This window comes from Panicum virgatum, chromosome 1K (genome assembly GCF_016808335.1).
Source record: "Panicum virgatum strain AP13 chromosome 1K, P.virgatum_v5, whole genome shotgun sequence".
Taxonomy (NCBI): domain Eukaryota; kingdom Viridiplantae; phylum Streptophyta; class Magnoliopsida; order Poales; family Poaceae; genus Panicum; species Panicum virgatum.
Genome location: NC_053136.1, coordinates 42,178,211 through 42,201,661, shown reverse-complemented (window position 1 = coordinate 42,201,661; position 23,451 = coordinate 42,178,211). Strand labels below are relative to the sequence as shown.

General features: G+C 48.5%; 1 protein-coding gene and 1 long non-coding RNA gene across 2 annotated transcripts; one reads left to right on the top strand and one right to left on the bottom strand.

Annotated features, from left to right (window-relative positions):
* Positions 1-9,182: 9,182 nt before the first annotated feature.
* Positions 9,183-12,475, bottom strand: LOC120709271. The gene is made up of 2 exons (XR_005689624.1): positions 11,364-12,475; positions 9,183-10,032 (listed from the first exon to the last, which is right to left on the bottom strand). It is a non-coding gene; the product is annotated as an uncharacterized LOC120709271 (long non-coding RNA).
* Positions 12,476-14,970: 2,495 nt separating this feature from the next.
* Positions 14,971-20,091, top strand: LOC120709265 (disease resistance protein RGA5-like). The gene is made up of 2 exons (XM_039994819.1): positions 14,971-17,594; positions 17,975-20,091. The coding sequence occupies exons 1-2, from the start codon at positions 16,747-16,749 to the stop codon at positions 19,938-19,940; spliced, it is 2,814 nt and encodes a 937-aa protein (XP_039850753.1). The 5' UTR covers positions 14,971-16,746; the 3' UTR covers positions 19,941-20,091.
* Positions 20,092-23,451: the final 3,360 nt, after the last annotated feature.

Below are 23,451 nucleotides of genomic sequence, written 5' to 3'. Positions count from 1 at the left end.
ATTCCCTCTTTGTTTTAAATCCTTGTACCTTCACTAAATCTCGCGGCGAGATTTCTTTTTGGGGGGGAGATTGTAACACCCGAGTGTTAAAAAAACTGGGCTTAACTAATTAATTAGTGACCTGAGTTAATCCATCGCTAATCAAGTCGAAAACTCTGCTCAAACTCAGTTTCATTTTCTGGAGTCTGGGGAAACCGGAACCTCCGGAATTTGTACCCGGAACTTCCGGAAATATCCGGATACTCCGGGTATTAAACCGGAAACTCCGGATTAACCCAGATACTCCGGACCTGAAGCTCCATATCACGTGTTTTTAGCCTTCTAACTGTTTTCATATGTTAAAACACCGTTCACTTCAGCTCTCTCTCTTCCTCACGAGCCCTCCTTCAGCTCTCCCTCTCTCCCTCACTAGTCCTCCTTTCTCCCTAAGCCCTAGACCCCAAGATCTTCCATTTCAAGTTGATTCCAAGGCAAAGGGAACCTCTATCGGCGTGGAGAATCATCCTTTCCATTCATTCCTCCTTGGGGTGGATTCATTTCAACTTGAGAAGGTACCCAAGCTAGGGCTAAATGGAATGATCGTTCTAGGATGTTTTTAGTGATTCCGTTTGGGTCAATCATCTTCTTATGAATCACTCTACTAGGGTCTAGGAGGGTTTCGATTTTTGTGGGTTGGTTTTGCCTCAATCAAAACTTCAATTTTGGGGGCGAAAGCAGTGGGAAATCCGGAAACTCCGGGTGTAAGTCCGGATACTCCGGAAATTTCACACCCGGAAATTCCGGATATTAATCCGGATATTTCGGGTTTTGCAGGATTTTGGACGTCGGGTTGTCTCGGGTAGCGGTGTGTAGCTACGGGTTAGGATTATTTCAAAGTTACAATCATACCGCATGCATTTTTATGTCATATGCATACGTGTAGACGCCGCCGCTGAAGGAATCGTGTACGAGGTGGTTGCGGAGCCACAGGAGCCGCAGGGGCACGCCCCGCAGCAGGAGGATCGTGGGGAGCAGGCCCAAGGCTCATCTCACCCTAGCACTGAGCAGCAGACGCAAGGCAAGCCCCGGTGCACATCCTACTATTTCAAATTATAACACCTATTTATGTTGCCATTACTTGTGCATTAGGTTTAGGAATTTGTTGGAACCCTAGTTGCATGATCCCTAGGTTCCCTCGAGTTGTACTAGTATGTAGAGGACAATAGAAATGCTATGCTTAATAGAATCCGGTAGAAGACGAGTGATTTCGGGTCACTCGCGAGATATAGGGTATTTAGTTATTTTGAATATATGGAATATTGAATTAGGTAAGAAAGGAAAATAATTTGGAGACCGGGCGGGGAAAAGTTAGCCCCGTCTATGTCGGTTAAGGACCGTTCGTTGTCTGGCCCTGTGATTGAGTTTGAATAGTACTAACCGCATACCAGGAGTACGAGGTAGTCGAAACCGGTAAGCCGAGTACTGCTTTGCTTCGAAAGTACAGGAACCCGCACCCAACTCCTGGGGCGAGTCGAGTAGTCGCGAAGAATTGGGATGCATATGTTTATTTTTGGTGGTCTCACGTTGAGCTCGGCTGACCATATGTCGTTGGGCTGGTTCCTGTAATTCGAGGCGAGGAGGGGAAAGGTTGGTGCGTGGGGTCCGACGGGGCTTTTGCGTGCCGTGTTGGTTAGGTCCACCTTGCAAGGTTAAATCGGATCGATTCGCCGTCAGTCGCTCTCGGATATGAGCACCTTGATCGCAGCACTGCATCGTAGTAATGCTATATGAAATTTTATGTGATGTTTAGAAATGACTATTATAAATTATTATTCCCTGTTTGCCATGATTTGCTTAGCAGGTGCAAATACTAGTTAATTATTGTTATATATTAAATTTGGAGCTAAAAGTGGAAAAATAAGGACTTATTTTAGAAGCTTTTTCTACAAAATAACCACCAGCCAAAAGCCTTGCATGTCTAGTTAGGTAGGCTAAATTATACCCACTGGTCTGGTAAGCCTTACTGAGTATTAGAATACTCAGGGTTTGTTGCCACATCTATTATTATAGGACACCCGGACTATCATGTTCAAAGTTTTTCAAGTTAGCACACAAAATTTGGAGGAAAATTCGAAAAACGATGGGTTTAGGGTAATTTCTTTTACATTTAAATTTGAATTTGTAACTTTCAAACCAAACCTCAAATGAAAATGTGCCTGAAATGAAAGTTGTAGGATTTTGAATTTTGAGCAACTTTTGTATTCAAACTCTTTCGAGCTCCCATTGAAAATTTTGAGAAAATTTAGAGTCAACTCTCTGACTTCTCTCTCTTTCTCTCTCTACTCTCTCTCTCTCTCCCTCCTTTCTCCCTCCTCCTGCTTCCCTGCTTCCCGAGCACAGGGCCGAGCAGGGCAGAGCACTCGAGCGCCTGCCCTCACTGCGCCGCCCGCACGACACCGCGCTGCTGCCTCGCTGCGCCTGCTACCACCGCGCCGCTGCCTCGCTGCGCCGCGCCATCACCCCCACTCGAGTGCGCACGCCGCCCTCGCTGACTCCCCGCTCCGCTGCCCGAGCTGCCTGGCCCCCTGCCCGCGCCCATCCCCTTCTCCTTCACCCTGCTCGCCCATAAAAGCCGAGGCAGGCCCCTGCTCGCGCGCCTGCGAGCCACAGCCGCCGCCATTGCCGCCGTCGAGCACCCATCCACCCGTGCTCCCCCTGCAGAAACCATCTGCCCCCCCCCCATTTGCATCGCGAGGAAGCGGCCTCACCCTCCCTCTCCACTCTCCTCTCCTCCTCAAGCTCGAACCGCCGCTCCCCTGCCCAGAACGCCGCTCGCCGCCCACCATTGCCGCCGCCGTGCTCGACCTCGCAGCGGAGCCCCCATCTCCGGCCTCCCTCCGCCCCCAACGGAGCTCGGGAACGGGATCTCCACCTCCCACTGGTGCTCGCCGACCCCTTACCCGTCCCTCACGGCTGCCGGAGCGCCGCCGCCGCTGGTCAGACCCGCCGCCGCCCGCTGTTCCTCGCCGGCGTGCCTGCTCCCGCCGCCCTTGCCCTCTCCAAGCCCACCCAGGGGTTCGCCTCGACGCCCTCTTCCTTTTCCCCCACCTACCCCATGCCGCCGGCGAGTTTCCTCGCCGGAATCCGGCCGCCCGACGTCTCCCCTGCTCCAACTCCGGCCAGGGACCCATTTGTAATCGCCCAAATCTTTCCAGGGGCCTAGATGCAAGTTTTCGTTTTTCTTTTCTTTTTGTTTTCAAAAACAGCAAACTTGTAAATTCGTTTAAAAATTGTAGAAAAATTAGAAAAATGCAAACTCAACTGTTCTGGAATCCTTGCAAAGAGATTTGTAACTTTATTTACATGAACTTTTTCATTTGCTCAATAGTTTTTGCTTTATTTAAAACACAAGGAAAATATAGCTTTTATTAGATCTGAAGTTACATGCATGATCTGTTGGCCATTTTTGGTCAGTGTGTTACATGTTGGATTCATAGCCTTGTGTAAAAGTTTCATGACCATAGGACAAATCTAGCTATAGATTTTTAATAGACCTTGCTTTATGCCTAGGATAAATAGTTTTATTTATAAAAATTGTTCTGCTAATATTAATTATCTGAAACTTTTATAGTTGCTCTATTGTGATTCATGTATTCCTCAAAAAAAGTTTGGAAATTTTTAGTTAAGATAAACTGATCCAAATAATTTATGGTAGGAAGAAATGTACTAAATAAAGACAAATAGTTTCTCTGTATAGAAAAATCTCATATTTTTACTAGAGCTTTTATTAGAGTACTAAATCCTTCTGGTAAAGTTTGAGCCTCTATAAATTAGTGTAACAGTCTATGGAAATTAGTTTTGATCCATACATCTATTTGTTTCTCTATTTTTCATGCTCTTTTTACTGCTCCATAAAATCTGAAAATTAACAGTAGATGCCACATAAGAGTAGGAAGCCCCAGTAAAAATTATAGCATCTTTACTTGTGTGGTTTGTTCTGTATAAATGAATCTTGCTCCTAGTAGTAGCTGTTTAATGTCTTTTTAATAATTAATCTGCTCAATGAAATTAGCTAAAAATTTCACAGTAGGCATGTTACTCAGGTATGTACCTTACATAAAAATTTCAGTACCAAAAAGTATATGTAACCCTAGTTATAGCTTTACAGGTTAGCATAGTGTTAATTAAGAAAAAAAATACCATTTCTACATGTCAAGAAAATGAAAGACAACAAACTCCTAGTCCTTTTATGAATAAAATCATGTTAGATAGTACTCTATAAACGATTGCCCAATAAAGAGAACATAATCTCCAACTTAACTGGATTGTGTTGGTTTGCAACTTTATAGTGAATTAAATCATGAATTGAGATCATCACGTAAACTCATGCATATGCATCTCGTGTAGATTCGACTACTCTCGCCGACGATACGTACGAGCTGGTGCCGGAGTCCGAGAGTGAGCAGCGTGAAGCCCAAGCTAATCTGACTGAAGCCGCCGAAGACCCGAACCAAAGTTCGGAAGAGCCCAAGGCTAACTTTGCTTAGCAAGGCAAGCCCCGGAGCATGTCCTATCTGTTGTAGATTTATGCAACCACTTATATTTCTATATGCTTGTGCATTTACGTTTACAGGAGTTGATTGAAACCTTAGTTGCATGATCCTAGGTACCTATGCTTGAACACTAGTTGGTTTAGGTCGCTAGTTGGCTAGGCTAATGGTTCGGTAGAAGTCGAGTGATTTTCTGTCACTCGCGAGAATTATAGGAATTGAATGTCCACTACATACTGCAACTATAAGGTTCACGGGCGGGGTTGTGGTACTTGTGATACCCCGTCTGTTTAGTAAAAATGGATAAGGCCGTAGTGTGTGGTAGTGGTGGTTAAGCTTTTGAACGTACTAACCACATGCCGAGAATATGGTAATCGGTAAGCTTAAGTACTGGATTGAACCGAGGCCGGAACATACTCCCCACCGTCTTGAATTCGTTCACATCTAGCTAATGGCGAGTACGGAGTCGTCGTACTGCTGTATTTGAGGGCGGTGGGCCTGTTCCGTGAATCGGGAATTGAAGGGAACTGTTGCGTGGGTGACTCTGTTCCCATGCGTGTGTTTAGGTCTGCCTGGCCAGGTTAACAAATTCGATTCGAATCATCCGCTTCTCACGGTTTGGGACTGCTTAACCCTTTTGTCACATAGAGTAAGAAGTGAAAGATGATGATAATGATGAATATGGTTGTTTAGATGATGAAAGATAATTGTTTCCCACCATGTATGCTATTGGATAGATGCTCACCTAGAATGGTTAATTGAACTAGAATTTGGAAGCTAAAACCTAAAATTAAGGATCTACTTTTTAATGCTTTGCGGCAAAACAAACCCCTCAAGCCAAAAGCCTTGCATGTCTAGATTAAGGGATAAGTATACCCTTAGTCGGGTAAGCCTTGCTGAGTATTAGTATACTCAGCCTTGCTTGTGGCTCCACTTTGTTTTCAGGTGATACGTTTGAAGATCAGGTAGCTAGCTTGACTTGGCCGTGTACTTTACCCCCTGGTTGGTCGGTGGAATGGGATTCGACTACGGCCAACGATGACAGTGCCGAGTGATGTCATGTACGGGCTTCATCATGACATCGTGTATCGTCGTTTAGATCTCGCTTTATTTCCGCTGCAGTTAAACTCTGAACTACTTTCATTTTGAATTTCAAGTACCTTTTTAAGATTTCAAACTCGGTTTGTAATATGTTAAGTTAAGACTCTGTGATGTAAGAATTTGTGAAATGTTGTACTCTCGGGACTCACCTTCGTGTGAGTTGCATGTAAGCTTTGGGTTCGATCGACGCTCAGGTGGATTCTTCGGAACTTTACCCGACAGCACTGCCGGATTACTCCGTTTGAAGTGCGTGTTAGCCGGGATTACCTTTAGGGTGATGATTAGCGCACTTGAGCCGGATTAATTTGGGCGGTACTGCCACAGGCGGCAAGGCCGCGCCGGCAGCAGAGCCGCCGCATCACCATCATCAACCTAGCGAAACGCAGGGGAAAGCGAGGTAGCAGCCGCCATCGCCGGAGATGGAGAAGGAGCTGGTCGACGCCCGGGTGATGATGGAGTACGACCAGGGCGCCGGCGGCGGATACAGGAACCACATGCCGGCGCCGCAGCACGTGGTGACGAGCTCCAACTGGCGCAGCCGAGCATGAGCGCATCCTACTACGCCCTCGCGCCTGCGCCACCTCCGGCGTCAATGCCGTCGCCGACGACGAGGGTGGGGCCATCGCAAGGCTACATCGATGAGCACTACACGCCGTCCTACTACGGCCGGCAGTCGTCGTACGAGTCGTACTACTACAACCCTCTGCAGTCGCCTCAGCTGTCATCGTATCGCTACCCGTACTAGCCTACGCCGTCGTCGGAGGAGGCGAGGCGCGAGGGAGGCACGCCGAAAAAAAAAGAGAGGATTTGACGGAGCGGAACGGAGGAAACGGAAAAAAAAAGTGTAATCAACTAAAAGGAGGAGGATTGGACGGTGAATAAAGCCTGCACGAATCACAAACATTGAAAGTTTCCTCATCTTCCTATCTTCCGGAAGATGGATAGGAATCCCGACAGAAGGCAAAAGTAGAATAGTATCTGTATGTTGGCCTAGTTGGCCCAACATGTTCCGGCCCCTTCCAGAGGAAGGGCGAGTCTGTACGCGCGATTATATAAGCGCTAGTATTTGTCTGTAAAAGGGGACATGAGAAAAACGAAAAAAAAACATTCCTGAACTCAAACTAGTCTTCCTCTCCGGGTTCCGTCGGAGTTCTTCTATCCTCGGGCCCAATTTCTCTGCTATCCTGTCCCAAATTTCCCTATAATCCTATCCAGGTCGTAACAGGGGCCTCCGCCCCTCGCTGCGCTGCTTGCATATCGAGGATGGGCCCCTCCCGCGGCTCGTGCTGCGCTACTGGCCGCCGATAGGACTGGGCATTCGGTCTATTAGGGTAATTCGGTTCGGTCTATTCGGGTTACGCAAATTTCGGGTTCCAAAAAATGAGAACCGAAGTTTCTAGAAAATTTACAAGAACCGAACCCTAATAGACCGAAAATTTCGGTTCGGTTTTTCGGTCCACCGAAATACCCGAGGCGATAGAGAGCAAGTTGAGGACCTATAGGAGGAGGATTCGACGAGGCGGCGCCCTGGTGGCGGCGGCACCGTCCGGCCGCGCGGGGAGGACTAGAAGAGGAGGAGGCGGCGCGGCACCCGTGTCCCGGCGTGAGGGAGGGGTCTGCTGTGCCGTCCGCCCCGTCCGGCCGCGCGGGGAGGACCGGAAGAAGAGACGGCGTGACATCCCGCATCCCGGCACGAGGGAGGAGGTGGCGGCGCCGTCCGGTCGCGCAGGGAGCAGGACGGAGGGGCTGACCCGCCAAGGCAGGCAGCACCGCAGCAGGGAGCAGGGCGTACTGTGGAGAGCGGAGGCGAAGGTGGAGGCGCCGAGGCGAATGCGGCGTCAGGCGTCGGTGGCTGCAGGAGTGCCGACTGCCGACTCGGTGGGGCGCGATGATGGGAGGGAACGGGGGCGGCGGGACGCGGCGGCATGGGGATGGGAGGGAGCGGGGGGCGGGACGCGCCGGCGCGGGGATTGGAGGGAGCGGGGGCGGCGGGACACGGCGGCGCCGGCGCGAGGATGGGAGGGACCGGGGGCGGCGGGGCGCGGCGGCGCCAGCGCGGGGATGGGAGGGAGCGAGGGGCAGCACGCTAGGGTTATGGGACGCGGTGGTGTACTGGCGTGGAGCAGGCCTTGGGCCGAGTTTGCTGGGCTGGGGTGCTCGGTTGCTCCTGGCCTCTTGGGGGGTTCATCTACATTTCGGTTCTTTGAGTCTATTCGGGTTCCAAGAGGCCGGAACCGAACCCGACACCGAAACCCGAACAATTTGATTTTAGGAACCGAAACCGAAAACCGAATAGACCGACAATTCGATTTATTTGGTTCGGTTCGGGTTCGGTTTCGGTTTTTCGGTTTTAAGTGCCCAAGCCTAGCCGCCGAGAGCCCCGCGCCACTTGCATCGCCTCGGTGGAGATGGCGCATGCGAGGGCTGCCGGGTCGGGCCGGAGACCGCTCCGCGGCCAGACGAGTCCGGGTAAGGTGAGGCTGCCTGGGAAAATGGCACCAGGCGTAGTGGAGCCCGGCGCGGTTGGAACCCACCGGTCCCGCCGACGTTGGGTGCTGGAGCTCCATGACCCGGGCGAGCTCCGCGGGTGGGGTCGCTGGAGTTGGCCACCGTCGCAGGCAGAGGAGGAGCAGGCGGGAGGCAGGGGTGAGGCGGAGCGAGCGGGCTCGGTCTCGGCGCCATGGTGAGGATCAGAGGCCACCGCCGAGGGCGAGCCGGCCGGTAGCAAGGTGTGGCGCAGGCGGAGGTGAGGGGTGGCGGCCGACACGGGCTTAGGGAGAACGGGCAGGCTTCTCCCGGGGCAGGGTGCGAGGGTGCTGAGGTGGCGGCGACGTGTTGGGCTGGTGTGGGCGGAGAAGGAGCTAGACCGGCACGGGCGGAGAAGGAGCTAGGCCGGCACGGGCCACAACAAGCGAGGCATGGCGGCGGCAGCAGGAGTCTACGCGACGCTGCCCGCATTTGCACCCTCGTGGGACCCGATAGCCAAGAATAGCAGGCGACGCCCTCGTGGGACCCGATAGCCGAGAATAGCAGGCGACGTGGCCTAATGGATTGGCTGAGCTTGGCTCAGGTTTCGATTATAGAGACTAGAGTCCGCGGCGCGCCTCCGGCGCACCATTTTTCCTCATTGGCTGAAAATATATTTGTGAAAAATAAAATGATCATTCTATTTTGCAAACAAGAAACTTTTTTATTAACCATAAAAATTCAAAGTTACATTTGGATCTCGGTTGGGAAAAGAACTGTACGGCATCAGTAAAAAGAAAAGGAAAGAAACTTGACAATACCAGAATTTACAGACCTTATTTTGGAGATTTAAAATAACTGAAAAATTAAAAGGGAAAGGAGAGAAGGATCTGCTTACATGAACCTACTTCAAGCATGCAAAACCAACACAAGCATGCAAGACCAAACAACGACACTATCTTATGGCAATGTTCCAAAGAATGAAGGCAGATGATGCATTGAAGGAAGTTATTTTTTTAAAAAAAAATAGCACTGAAAGACTACCACTCCCGGCCACCAGTGCTGGACTGTTTGCTCACTTGGAACTGGAAGAAGCACAATACACTTTTGCTCTATACTTCTGCAAGTTGCTCCGGATAAAGCAAATGCAGAAGTACAAAGAAGCTATTATTTGGATTGTCCATGAAATTTCTGGTTCAGACATTGGAGAATATTTACAATTAGAGAATATCAATGTTCAGAAAGAAAAAATCTCCCATCTCGAAGTACTTTAGAACTACCATGAAAACCAAGCTCGTGATAACTGATAACATTGTCAGATAACTTTCCCTTGTAAGAACCCAGCTTCAACCAACCTTTACAACCTAAATAAAAGTCAGAATAAATTGTTAGGAATAATACAAAGAATTAAATGTTCCATGCATGATGATTTCCGCCCAGCTTCTTAGTGCTCCGGCCCCCATTTCAAAACCATGAATTGACTGCATATTAACCTGTGTAAAATAACAAGTAGTTACTGAAACTTTAGATCGTATATGCAATTTTATTTGAGTATAGGTTAACTATTGTCACTATATGCCATTTCTGGTTGCTTTTTCTCCGCTATTCCATACTGCAAAAAGAAAATAAAACAAGTGTGTAGCTAGTGAAGTACTAACTATAAAGTAAACTATCCTTTTCTACTATGATATTATCTTGTTTTTTCTCTAAACTTTTCTTGTGGTTATTGATTCAAAACTCTAAGAGGACCTAATCTTACAGTCCTAAAACACCTTATTTTAGTAACAGAATCTTCTAGTATTGCATACAAAGATAATTAGGAGTCCACAATATCTGATTTGGAACAGCTCAATTCAAAGAAGTTTAAGTACAGTACCAGTGCCTTGATTGATGATCTAGGTATTCTTGGAAATTGTATTATCTGGTGAAAAAATACCTGCATTCAAGAAGAATGAGCAGTATGTTCATCAGCCTCTGCCCCAACAGGGACAGTATAAATGACAAAGGTTTAACCGCATTCAGACATCATATTTTGGAGTTCGGACTGGAGGCAACATGTTAGGATAGGACCCACTGACATCAACTTGGTGGGTTCAGCTTGTAACTGCGCAATGAAGTTGACATATTCCAGTTTTCTGATGCTACAGAAGGTTGGAATATTGAAGTTTGCATGCTATATTTTCTATTATCATGATGAATCAAGGTATAGGAAGCCTACTTGGATATAACGGTGGAGAAAGACGAAGGCATGCATGATATATGTTTTATTGCATCATTAATAATTAAAAAACATGCTCCGAAATAGAAATCAAACATCTCTCTTAAATAAATAAGATAAATGAGTTACAGTTGTCTCAAGAGTTATTAGGTAGACAACTAATGGAAAATTCTATTTGGTGTACAGAACATTTCATGTTGGCATTTTAGGAAAGGTCTCCGTGGCCAAAAAGAAGTCTTCGGGGTCACCCAGACATTTGGATCACAAGTCCACTAAGACTACCATAATCTGCAGTTGGGTTTATCTTAATAGAGAAAACAATATGTATCAAAAAAATAAATCAGAAACCTTAATCTGAATCTAGCCTTTACAACTATTAGCTAGAAACAAAGAGAGCAAAGTTTTCTGTCAAAAAAAAAAGGGGGGAGAGAGCCAAAGTTGGGATTGCATAGACGCAATGTACAGCACTACATGTAAACAACAGGCAGTAGGATTAAGAGAACGAAATTAAAAATGAACCATGTGAACCAGATTATGCAGCAACTCCAACTTGTATGGTTTGGTGCAGCAATAGTTGAGTAATTATAAAGGGTCAAACATAAGAGGCCCAATGCCCCTTTTTATAACTCCATTCAGAGATTTATATCCCTCGGACCACTGCTTCTCAATCTGATTCTTTTAATAGAATTCTTAGAGAGCAAAACTAAGATGTGCTCGCAAGCCACAAAATTGTATATGCACCTTAGGCAGCAGAGAAACAACAGAGTTATTAGATTTGAACCATTATAAAATTATTGCTATGTCCACTTAAGGTACAGAACTAATTAATTAATGTTGTGGGTTGGTGGAGCAGATTTCAAGGATAAGTGCTAATCGAGTTATTGGAACTATGCTTTCTCCAATTTGTTAAATAAAAAATAACATATTCTGCACAATCAAATCATTAAACTTAAGCTTGGAACATCTAAATATTTCATAGCGGCATGTAAGTAAGTAGTCGTTTGGTGAACCATCACAAGACATGTTCAAAAGAGGAATTTAAAACTCACATTTTTTTGCAGGAGGGTCCGCAGGTAAGTGAAGTCAAGTTGATTCGCAGTTGCAAGTTTCATTGAGAGGAACTAAGGCCACAGGACAGCAAAATTGATCAGAATTCCAAAAGCCACATTTAGAAACCACCAATTGATAACTTGTTGCATCTTCATCCTCTAGCTGATCCTCTCCCTTCTCATCTACTAAAAACACAAGATGAGTCAACACGCCATGATTCAATTCGACAAGGTGGAAGGGGGAATGGCAAACTCAGAGCAAGAATGAACTCAATTTGGGGGAAGTCATATAGAGAGGACCATATTTTCGTGAAGTTCTGAAGGACGGAGGAACCTGGCAGCAGCGGGTGACGTCGTGGCCGTGCTCAAAGGCAGCGGCCTGGCAAGGCGGCGTCGGGGTACGGGCGAGGCGCCGGCTGACGGGGCGAGGGGCGGCGCAGGCGCTGGGAAAGAGGGCATCGGGGCTGCAGGAGCTTCACCGGACTCCCTAGGGTTTGGGTTGGTGCTAGGTCGTGGAGCAGGCTGAGAAACGAGGGAGCTCGTAGGAAGACCAGGCGTCCAGAGTAGGGTCCGGAGAGGGAGAGGGAGAAGAAGGCCCAAGGCCGCGGCGCGGCGAAGCGGTGGCGGTGGTGCCGGAGGGCAGGGGCGGCCGGCTGCTCGCGCGCGAGGCATAGGAGGCACTGGGGGCGCGCCTTGCGCCGGCCGGGTGCCCCGTGCTCGGACTGCCTGCCATGGCAGCTGAGGAAGCCGCCGAAGAAGGAAGCCGCGCACACTGGTCAACGCCCACACCGCCCGCGCCGATTTATCGCTACCGCCGCGGCCGGTTCGCCTTCTCCCGCGTCGGATTCGCGCTGGGGGAAGGTTGAGGGTGCAGGCCGCCAGCCGGATCTGGCCGGGGAGGGTCGCGCCGCCGCTGGGGTGGGTCCCGGCGACCGGCGAGGGGGCACGGAAGAGAGAGGAGGATGAGGAGAAAAACGGGAGGGGGCGGTTCAGGCCGCGGGCGGGCGGCGAGGACGAGCCGCGGGGAAGAGGGAGAGGGTGGGCGGCACCGCGGCGGCGTGGGGGGAAGGAGGGCGGCGGCGCGGTGCGGCGCCAGGAGGGAGGGGAGAGAGAAGGGGGAGAGAATAAGAACGGGAGGGGCGGCGGGCGGGCGTTAGGGGGCTTTTTTCAAGAACGTCAGGCAAGCGGTTTTCTGCAAAAGCGCCACGTTTTTCCAATTTTCTCTTCTTGGTGCACAAATATTTTGAGACGCAGGGTCTACGACGCAAGAAAATCGCATGTATTTACTGTTCACGGGGGACCTTTCTAGGTTCGAAACCAAATTAATAAAAAATTGAAGGGCTTTTCTGCAAAACTGCACATGCCGGTGGCAGTCCAAGGACCGCTGGATCCCCCGCGGTCGGACGGTCGCGAATTTTGGGCAACGTGGCCCGCGTCAGGGGGCACGGCAAGATGGCCGGAATAAGGTAGCCTCGATTTCGCTTGTTGCCAGCTCCCAGTTCAGTCTTGGCGCCTCTCAGCAAACAGTTCGGTCGGAGGGGCCAAAAGCTTTTCAGCCCGAGAGTTACAACCCATAACAGCCTGCGAACACCACCGGCTCCACCCCTCGCGACCTCGCCTTGCCTCGCCTCCTTTCCCCGGCCGCCGCCGCAGCCACCTCCGCCTCGCGCCCTCGCCAGTGGCGCCACAACGCCTCTACTCCACTCACCAGCAGCAATCACTCATCACACTGGGAAGTGACCCTCACCGGTCATTCGAACCCTTCCCAGGTTCTCAACAGGCCTTCCCATATCCTCTTCCTCAATACTAAAAAATTGTCTTTTTGGTGATCAGAGATGCTCTAGTAAATTACCAATCCGATGTAGAGAGGTTTTTGGTAGTCTGCTGTAGCTGTTATCTTCTGAGAACCTGGGATGGGTTCGAACGATCAGGAAGATCGCTTTCTGAGTGATGAGTAATTGATAATGTGGTGTGGACTGACGTTTGTCTTGAGTTAGTACATGCAGGTGTAGTGGCTATTCAGGTTGGTGTCTGTGCAGGTGAAGATCAAGTGTGAAAGGTCTGTTGCTGGGATGGCCACCGAGGAGGTGAAGGACAAGTAGACTTGGATCGAGGGACTGAGAAAATGCAAGATGGAACACTGGGCGAGTCACACGGTGCATGGAACGGCAAGCAAGCGGGTTTGTTGGTTGAGCCAGAAAAACCAACAGGCGGCGGGTTTTCCGGTTTTGGCCTCAAAACGCGGGGAAGCCCGGTGCGTCGTTGAAAGGCTTATGGGAAAATGGGCATACGGCGTCCGGTGGGGAGTTCAAGGCGGCCGGAAGTTTCGGGAGGGACGACACGTGGCGGCATCACGAAGCTTGCGTCGAGGCGAAGCGAAGTCATGAAGACGGCGTGGGTGTCCGATCAACATTCCTGGAGTTGGTCCAAAATACCCCTCGTGGGCATGTATCTTATTTTCCTACACTAGGGGTAGTTTAGTATTTCATCAGGCCATTTCATAGACTCTCTATATATAGAGTTGGCTGCCATAGGAGGGCATCAATTCTGAACCCTAATCATTTTGAAGAGGCTAGCCAAGTGCTTAAAGAGAGGTGAGTTGAGAGGAGAAGGTGCTTAGCACCTCCACTTCTTAATCCTCCTCATCTTTAGAGGGTGGATGAAGGGAGGAGGCTAGACCTCTTGTGTACAGAATCTTTCATGATTGAGTAAAGATTTCGTTCCCTAAATCTTGTACTAATCTCTCTTTCCCGTGCGTTTTTTTTTCTGAAATTTTGGGGTATTTTTCTTTGATTTTTCATCGGATTTGAGGTTGTTTCCAGCGGGATTTCTTTGTGGGGATCACTCATAGGTTCCTTGTGACCAATTTCTCCGTGATATTTAACCCACAAATCCATAGATTTATCTCGGATTTGAAGTTCTTCTCTTTACCCTGAGTTCTTGGTGTTCTTGGCTCAGATCTTCGATTCCGCATGAGATGTTTAGTTTGGGGACACGATCTTCTAGGATCTATTTGCCCTTGGGGTATTACACCTCCCCACCAAGTTTCATCTCAAACCGTTGCGTGAGTTGGGGTTTTCATGCGCACCAATTCATACGGTGGCATGCGCAGAGAGCACCGCATCAATCGGTGCGCCACCTGTGTTCTTGCCCTCGTTGAATTCATCGATTCATACAGTGAAGCTCAGGAGGGGCGGCAGATCTGTCGGTGCTAGCTGAGCGCTTTGCTCTTGTAGCAGCACCGATTCATCCGGTGGTTTTGTTGATTGTGACAGTGCGCGCTTCCAGAGAGGTTTTCCGCTCGTCTTGTTGCTTCCCCTCACACCGATTCATACGGTGAGGCTGTTCATCCTCACCGGATCAGTCGGTGCGGCCTGTCTGTGCGTTCCAGAGAGTTTTTGTCTCGCGCTAGAGCTGTGTTTAGTTCCAAAATTTCTCTCTCCAAACTTCACTATTCACCTATCACATCAAATCTCTTGCCTCATATATGAAGCATTAAATATAGGTAAATAAAAAACTAATTATATAGTTTTGATGTACACGACGAGACGAATCTTTTGAGCCTAGTTAGGTTATGGTAGGACAACAATTACCACAAACAAACGAAAAGTGCTATATTGTACTACAGTGTCCGATATGACTCTTTTTACCACCATTTTACGGATCTAAACACAGCCCTAGGTTTCTCCGCCCGACATCGACACATACGATGGTGTGCCTCTGTGACCACCGTATCAATCGGTGTGTGTTGTCTGCTCGTTCCAGAGAGTTTTCGCCCGTGTCTATCTCTGTCCACTTCACACCGACTGATCCGGTGGAGCGCCTGGTGTCCACCGGATAGACCGGTGGTGACTTCACAGAGAGTTTTTCGCTAGCTTTGGTTTCTCCGCCCGTCACCGATTGTTGCGGTGCTTGGCCCTGTGCCTCAGCGCATTAGTCGGTGCTCTCTGTCTAGTGTTGATTTGAGTGTTTCGTTGTGAGTTTATTGCTTCTGCTTGTGTGTTGAGCTTTGCGGTTGCGTTTGGGATATAGGCCCGTTCTCGAGGAAAGAATTTTGTGAGGCTCACATTCATCCCCCTCTGGGTTGCCTTTTCGGTCCTACATCTTTAAAAACGAAAAAGTGTTATTAGTGAGGGAGATAGAAACTACATAAGTGATAGGGTTTAGTTAATCTGCTGCAGATGCTCTAACAACATATCTACACAATTATAATCAGGACGCACCATGATCAACGATTTTTGGTAGTTCTCTTTTTCTTTGATTAATATGACAATTTCTAGGCCTTGACAACGAACATGGTGGTTCATTTTGTCCTGTTTTAATTCTAGCCTCAAATGCTCTGATCCAAAAGGGCTCTTATGTTAATCTGTTGTTTTTCTTCTCTGAAAGTCTTATCATGTTGAAATTTCCTACCACCATCCATTTGAGCTGCGTTTTGCATTTTTAGGATTTCGAGTTCTTCAATGAAAATGGTTTTCGGACCATGATCTTCGATCCTGTGATCCATATGGCCGGAAAAAGACCCCTAAAAACGATACGACAGTTTCAACACTCAAGATTGTTAATAAAAAAATACACAAAAACAAATGCTTACGAAGCATGCTACAGCTGTGCAAGTCCGGCTACATGCATGCCGAACTTGCTACCAATTTACCAAAGGCGGGGGCACAAACGAACGGGCGGATCTAGGGCCTGAGCTGGGGGCTGCAGCCCGGGTCCAACCCATGTAATGCCTACAAGCCCTATGAGTGAGTCAGTGGTCAGGTCAAGAAAGAGGATGGCTGAATAGGAGCCATTTCTGGGTCCGCCAAATGGAGCCAGCTGCCAGACACTTCCAAGTGAGAAAACAGAGCCCGGAAGCAGAGAAAAGGATAGCTGAAACAGAGCACACCCACGCAGCTTCAGGAAAAAGTACCACCGAAAGCACGCTATGGTTTCGCAGCAACTTCTTTCGTCTCTTGGAGTCTTGGAGACATGGAATTTCGTGGCGACACCGAAAAGGGTCACGACTCAGGAAAGTATCACCAGCTAAAGCTATATTGTTATGCCTTGCTTCTCTTTTCAGAAAGGACGTGCGTCCAATAGAATTTTGCCGAATTTAAAGCTTGCCTCTGTCTCACATGGGGGCCCTTGATTTTCTGCTAGCACATTGAGCCCACTTGTCTGTGAAGGACTGAAGGTCCTGATTATGGTGAGGCGTGTATATTACTCCTGAATTACTGAGGGACAAAAGGATGAAGGGGAAAGTTTGAAGTCTAAACCTGTTCTCCAGTCGCTACTCACCTAGCTAGGAGAAGAAGGTAGCAGGAAGCCAGGAAGCCTCAAGATCCCTTGTCAATCTCTACCAGCAGATTGATTATTGCGAGGCGAGGCTTGGGCGGAGATGACCGCAGTTGGAGAGAAGATGATGGTGAGTGCCTTGACGGGGGTGATGAGCCCTCTCATCGGCAAGCTCATCAAGCTCATGGAGGAGTGTGCAAAGCTCAAAGGCGCGAGGAAGAAGCTGGAGTCCCTCACCAAGGAGCTGATCGCCATCAACGTCGTGCTGGGGAAGTACGCGCTCATGGAGAGTCCGGACGTGCAGGTAAAGGCCTGGATGAAGGAGGTGCGCGAGCTGGCCTACGACATAGAGGACCGCATAGACCTCTTCACCTACCATGTCTACCACGAACCAGCTGAAAACGCCACCGGAGTCAAGAGGATCGTCCGCAGGTACATTCAAAAACTGAAGAAGCTACACCATCGCCGTCAATTTGCCAAGCAAATCCAGGAACTTCAAGTCCTCGTCAATGAAGTGTACGAGCGACAGATAAGGTACAAGATCGATGAGGGCACTGGTGCTTCCACACATATAGAGGTTGATCCTAGATTGCCCGCTCTATATGTGGAGTTTGAAAAACTTGTGGGAATTGAGGGCCCTAGCGATGAACTCATCAATCGGTTCATTGGTAAGGAAAGACCAATGGAGCGGTGTAGAATTGTTGCCATTGTTGGATCTGGAGGTTCTGGGAAAACTACCCTTGCTAATCATGTGTACAAGAAAATCAAAGATGAGTTCTTCTACACAGCTTTTGTGCCTGTATCACAAAGGCCTGACATGACCAACATCCTGAGGGAGTTGCTATTGCAAATTGAAATCAGTGGTGGAAGATCAGATAAAGATCAGCTGCTAAGATCAAGTAGTGAAAGACAGCTCATTGACCGACTAAGAGGACATCTTCAAAACAACAGGTTTCTTTTCTCATGTCTCTCTTGATCTCCTGTGCGCATCCCTAGCATTTCTATTATGCTTTTGTAACACTATCAGGAGCTGCCTGGTATATTAACCTTTTTCTTGGTACAAAATTTGTTATTTTGACTTGTCTTTTGACTACTTTTTAATCCATACCATGTTACTTTATTGAGTTGGTTTTTGGGTTTGAAATTAATAGAACATGAAAAATATAATTCAACTAGGAAAACTGAATTGCACCGAATAGTCATAGCCATCTTTACATAAGAGAGTAAAATTGACGTATACACATGTAGGTAGTAAAAAGCATATGCAAATATGAACTTTCTTGTGTTTTTAGTTGCACAACCTTTATAATGTTTTACCTTCTGCTCAATAGGTACCTTATTGTAATTGATGACATCTGGAGCAAATCATCATGGGAAATCATCCAGTGTGCTCTTCCTAAAAATACACATGGAAGTAGAATAATCATGACAACACGCATCAAAAGCCTAGCTGAATTTTGCTGCACTCCAGATGAGGACTTTGTCTATCAAATAAAGCCTCTTAATAGACATGATTCTGAAATTTTATTTCTCAAAAGGGCATTCAGTGCCGAGGCTCACTTCCCTGATCAGTTTAAGATGATTATGAATGACATACTACATAAATGTGATGGTTTGCCACTGGCCATAATTACTATAGCTTGCTTGTTAGCTAGCAAACCAAGAAGAAAGGAAGAATGGGAGAGAGTTCGGGATTCTATCGGTTCTATACATGACAAAGACAAAGAGCTGGAAGTAATAGACAGGGTATTGTCGCTCAGTTACCATGATCTACCATGTAATCTGAAGACTTGCTTATTGTACCTGAGTATATTTCCAGAAGATTGTACGATTCACAAAGATTACTTGGTATGGAAATGGATAGCCGAAGGATTTGTCGTGGAGAGAGAGGGATACACTTTGGAGGAAGTAGGAGAGTCTTACTTTAATGAGCTCATGAATAGGAGTTTGGTCCAACCATTGTTCATGGACTATGGTGTGAAGGCAAGTGCATGCCGAGTCCATGATATAGTACTCCACTTCATCATCAACCGGACCATTGAAGAAAATTTTGCATCTATATTGGATAGTCAGGATCTATCTTCTCCACATGGCAATAAGATCAGAAGGCTCTCTTTCCGGGATAAGCAAGAGCAAGCAGGGGGAGTATCAATAGAAGTCTTGAATTTGTCCCATGCCCGTTCGATTCATCTCTTCGCTGCAGCTAGCTGGATGCCCTCTCTTTTGGACCTACAGGTTCTTCGGGTGTTAGATCTAGAAGGATGTGAAGCTTTGAAGAATGAACATCTAGAGAACATTGGCAGTCTATTCCATTTGAGATATCTGGGGCTCCGGAAGACAAATGTGGACAAGCTCCCATCCCAAATCGGGAAGCTAGAGTTTTTGCAGTCGCTTGATGTAAGAGGAACAAGGATCAAAGAACTGCCACGAGAAATTATTCAGCTCAAACGGTTGGTGCATCTTGTAGGCTATGACCTCCTACTACCGGATGGGTTCGGTAAAATGGAAGCTCTTCAGGAGCTTTCTGAGCTTGATGTCTGCGATTCCTCGAAAAATTTCTGTCAAGACATACAAAATCTGAGGCAGCTGAGGGAGCTTCGAGTAGCCTTCAAGCATTCGCGTTGCGGCGTTCAGGACCGAGAACTTAGAAAGGTTGCTTTGCTCTCATCACTATGCAAGCTGGGGGAGCACAACCTCCGATCTCTCTATATTGTCAACAAGGATGGCAATGTGGATTGCTTTGCAGATCATTCATGGCGCCCTTCCCCACATCGCCTCCAAAAGTTTGTGATGGAAGGTAGCTCCCGCTGTTTCTCCAGGTTCCCAAAGTGGATTGATCCATTGCTGCTTCTTGACCTCACTCACTTGGAGTTCCGTGTCAAACTGCTGGAGAAGGAAGATGTAGTTCATGTTCTCCAACGCTTGCCTGCCCTTCTTGTCCTACACCTATCTGTGAAGTCGATCCCAAGAGATGGACTAACTATCAGCCGCAGCGGGTTCCATTGCATCACATACTTGCGCTTCCATCAAAGGTTTGGGCCTGGTGTGGCATTTGAGGAAGGGGCCATGCCCAAGCTCCAGAAGCTTGACATCAGTTTCCATGCTAATAAGGCTAATTCTATATATGGCGGCTTGGGTTTTGGCATCCGGTACCTTTCCTCTCTCAACAATATTGTTGCTGGCATTGAGTATGACCGTAAAGATGCTTGTGCGATGAGGTATGCCAAGAATGCTATCAATGAAGAAATCAAGTTGCTTCCCAACCATCCCATCAAGGCTAAAATCTTTGATCATTGACTGGGCAAACAATTTTCGGGGAATAGTAGAAATCTCCAATTGCTATGGTTGGGATCAATCGTTTAGATTTAGATGTAGATTTTACTACCTCCTTCCAAGAGCATAATGTATATTTTGTTTTAATGCTGTCTTCAAAGTTAAACTTTGATCATTAATGCCTGTGGATAGGGTCACCCGCAGGGAGCTCTGTATGGCGCAAGACTCTAATGACCTCTTCGTAGTTAATATCGTTATGTGGGTTTTAGTTGTTATCCTCACGATAGTTGCGCTTCATTGCCCATTACCGTGTAGAGTTGTACGGTGATGTACCATCTGATGTAATAAATGTGTTATCAGCCTCCTGGGACTGATATTTGTATCACATTTAAGTCTTCTCTTATGAGGGGACGCTTCAGGTGGTATCAGAGCCGTAGGTTGGCCGTAGGACGTGACCCTAGGACCGAGACCTTTTTCGAGTCTTTCCACATTAGGACTTTCCTTGCTTAATCCTTTTTCACACAAACACTCACCGCTGATTATTACCATGTTCTAGATGGCTGACAATGGATGGAGTGGCGGAATCTGCCACGCAGAGCCCGGCCTTCCTAAGTTATTGCTACTCAGCCTGGAACGCGTCGGAGTGGTGGACCCACCAGAGTACGTCTACCGGGAGTACGACTCCAGGGGCACTCTTCGGTGCGACATGATGATCTTTGTGGGAAAAAGCGCCCGCTACCTTGACGTGGACCCCTGGTTCATCTCCACCACTGGCTTTCGCTTCCCAGACACCTACCGAAAAGCCGCCCGAAAAGCCCTGCGGTGTCTGCGTGTGGTCTACAAGCATCATCTTCAGCAGACTCCTATGGGATTTTTCCCGCCTACTAAAGGAAGAGGACGCTCATGGATTGCCCGGATGAGAGGACTTGGGAGAGAAGAAGAAGACCTAGAGGATACGGTCTCCCACCTATCCATCTACCTCACCGGCTTGGATGAACTCTACCGCGAACAGGCGGAACAACTGAAGCACCAAATCCGCAGGGCAGAAAAGACAATCCAAGAAATGAAGGAACAACGGACAAGAGCCGTACGAGCTGAGAATTCCCTAGCCACTCTCCAAGCCCAATGGCAAAACCACGAGGCTCACAGAGGAGTAGGCGGGTGGATAGAGGAAGAACCCGAAGAAACCCATTGGGATAGGGGTACTCAGACCAAAGATGATGTGATAGAGCAGTGTCTTCCACCAAAGAAGCGCCCTATTCAGATTGAGGAAGAGTCCCCATAATAGGAGAGTACCACACCTAAGCTAGAACCCCTATCCTAATAATCGTGTATCCATGGAAACGGTACCCCACCATGTTGTAATAATAAGTACCATCTATTCCCTTTGTACCCAAATATTTGTGCAAAGCTTATTCACCCTATCTTTGTTTTCAGATGGCTGATGAAGGATGGACCCAGGGCAATTGCCAAGCTGCACCTGGCTTCCCCAGCCTTTTGATCAACACCCTGGAGAGCTTCGGTGTTTCGGAATGCCCAAGGTACTACAGCAGAGAGTACGAGCACCATGGTACCCTCCGCTGCATGGTGATCCTGGTCATCGCCAGAAGTGACCGCTACCCCCGACATCCAGCCATGGCGAGTGACCGCCACAGGGTTTAGGCACCAAGACACCTATCCCTTGGCCGTCAGGAAGGCACTCCGTTATCTGTGCTGGATTTTCGAGGGACACCTCACCCCCACACCGATGAGGTTCTTTCCCCCGGCCATCAGAACCCCAGTTTGGGAGGCTCGCATGAGAAGCCTGGAACGACGCCGCCATGAAAAGGACCCCCTGTACCAAGTGGCTACCTACCTAACCTCCTTGGATCAGCTCTTTGACGAGCAAATCAGCATCCTGAGGGAGCAGACCCATCGAGCCGAGCAAGCAGAGCTCGCGGTAAGACTACAACAAATCCGGGCAGCCCAAGCCGAGGCAAGAGCCGCAGCCGCGGTCAGCAGCGAAGCGGTTGCCCAGGAGAGCCTCAGGCAGGCCCGGGACCGGCGTATGCAAGAATGGACCAGAAGTGGAACGCCAGTCCCGACAATTGGAGAAGACCATGTCCTACTCGGGACACCCGTCATAGGATGGGGACCACTCTTGAGGGACCCCACAGCCCTGCCTGAGAACCCTGAAGGGTCTACCGCCGTCGAAGAAGGGGAAGCTGCTGGGCAACCCCTGGAAAACTTGAACCTAGAGGACGGCGAACAAGGACTACTCGCACACTCCGCCCCAGAAGAAGGCTCGCCCCGCGAGTAGCTTGTCCCGAAGCCACCCTAGGAGAAGCCACCCCAGCCCCTTTGGCTTAAGTTGTACCCTTAATAGTGGTCTTTGTAACCGGATGTGTAGTACGCGTTTTAGTCTTGCCCCCGTGTTGCACCCTCCCTTGCAGTAATAAAGTTATTTGTAATTGTTGTTTTGTGTGCTTGTTGTTAGTTTGTGTGCTTTTCGGCGGAACGTAGATTCTGCCTTTTCAAAAATACGAATTAAACAACTTAAACATCACTTAATCCTAATCCCAATCTCACAAAGACTCTACCCAATCTACAGATGGCTTCCCGAAGCGGTACGAGGGCCTCCCACAACCGGACCCCTGCAGCCGCTGGCGCGGGAGGACAGCCTAACAGGCAGAACCCTCTTCAGCACGAACAGGAAGTGAGCCAGAACGGAGGAGGAAACCAAGAAAAAATGCCACTGCCACCACCTCCACCTTTCGGGGACCTGGCACAAGCGATAAGCAATCAGACCCTCATACTGGAAGCTCTGGCCAATGCCCTCATCAACAAGCGGCCCCGAGAGCAGACCATGAATGACAAGCTGACTGCGTTCCTGAGGACCAAGCCGCCCACCTTTGCCGGATCCAGCAACCCCTTGGAGTCAGATGACTGGCTACGTGTGATTGAAAGGAAGCTTGAGCCATTCGAATGCCAAGACCGAGACAAAGGTTCTTCTGGCAGCTCACCAACTCACCGGAACTGCCTTAACTTGGTAGGAGAATTATTGTACCGCTGCCGAAGATGCCACCACCATCACTTGGGACGAGTTTGTGAAAGAGTTCCGTCGCTACCATATCCCCACAGCCACCATGAAGCGCGAGACGGATGAGTTCTGCGCACTACAACAAGGGAGCATGTCTGTGAAAGAGTACACCTACCAGTTCATGGAGCTTGCCCTCTATGCACCAAAAGAAGTAGACAAGGATGAAAAGAAGCAAGACATGTTCAAGAAGGGTCTGACCCCAGAACTCCGAACCTTGCTTACCCCTCAGATATACCCCGACTTCAATACTCTGATGAACATGGCCATCCTCACAGAAAGGGCCAAAGCTGAAGAAAGGAGGGAAAATAAGCATAAATTTCTGGAAAGTAAGGCCCGCCAGCAGGACCGCTTCCAGAAACCAAGGAACTCCAGCTATACGGCACCAAGATCTCAGGCCCCAATGCAGTATAGGACCCAGTCTCAAGTGACAGGATCCCAAGCCCCTAACACACAGTT

Excerpts from the sequence above, each read along its gene's own strand:
- LOC120709265 (XM_039994819.1), top strand. The coding sequence starts at position 16,747 with ATGACCGCAGTTGGAGAGAAGATGATGGTGAGTGCCTTGACGGGGGTG. Across the intron at positions 17,595-17,974 it reads GGACATCTTCAAAACAACAG|GTACCTTATTGTAATTGATG; the intron begins GTTTCTTTTCTC and ends TCTGCTCAATAG.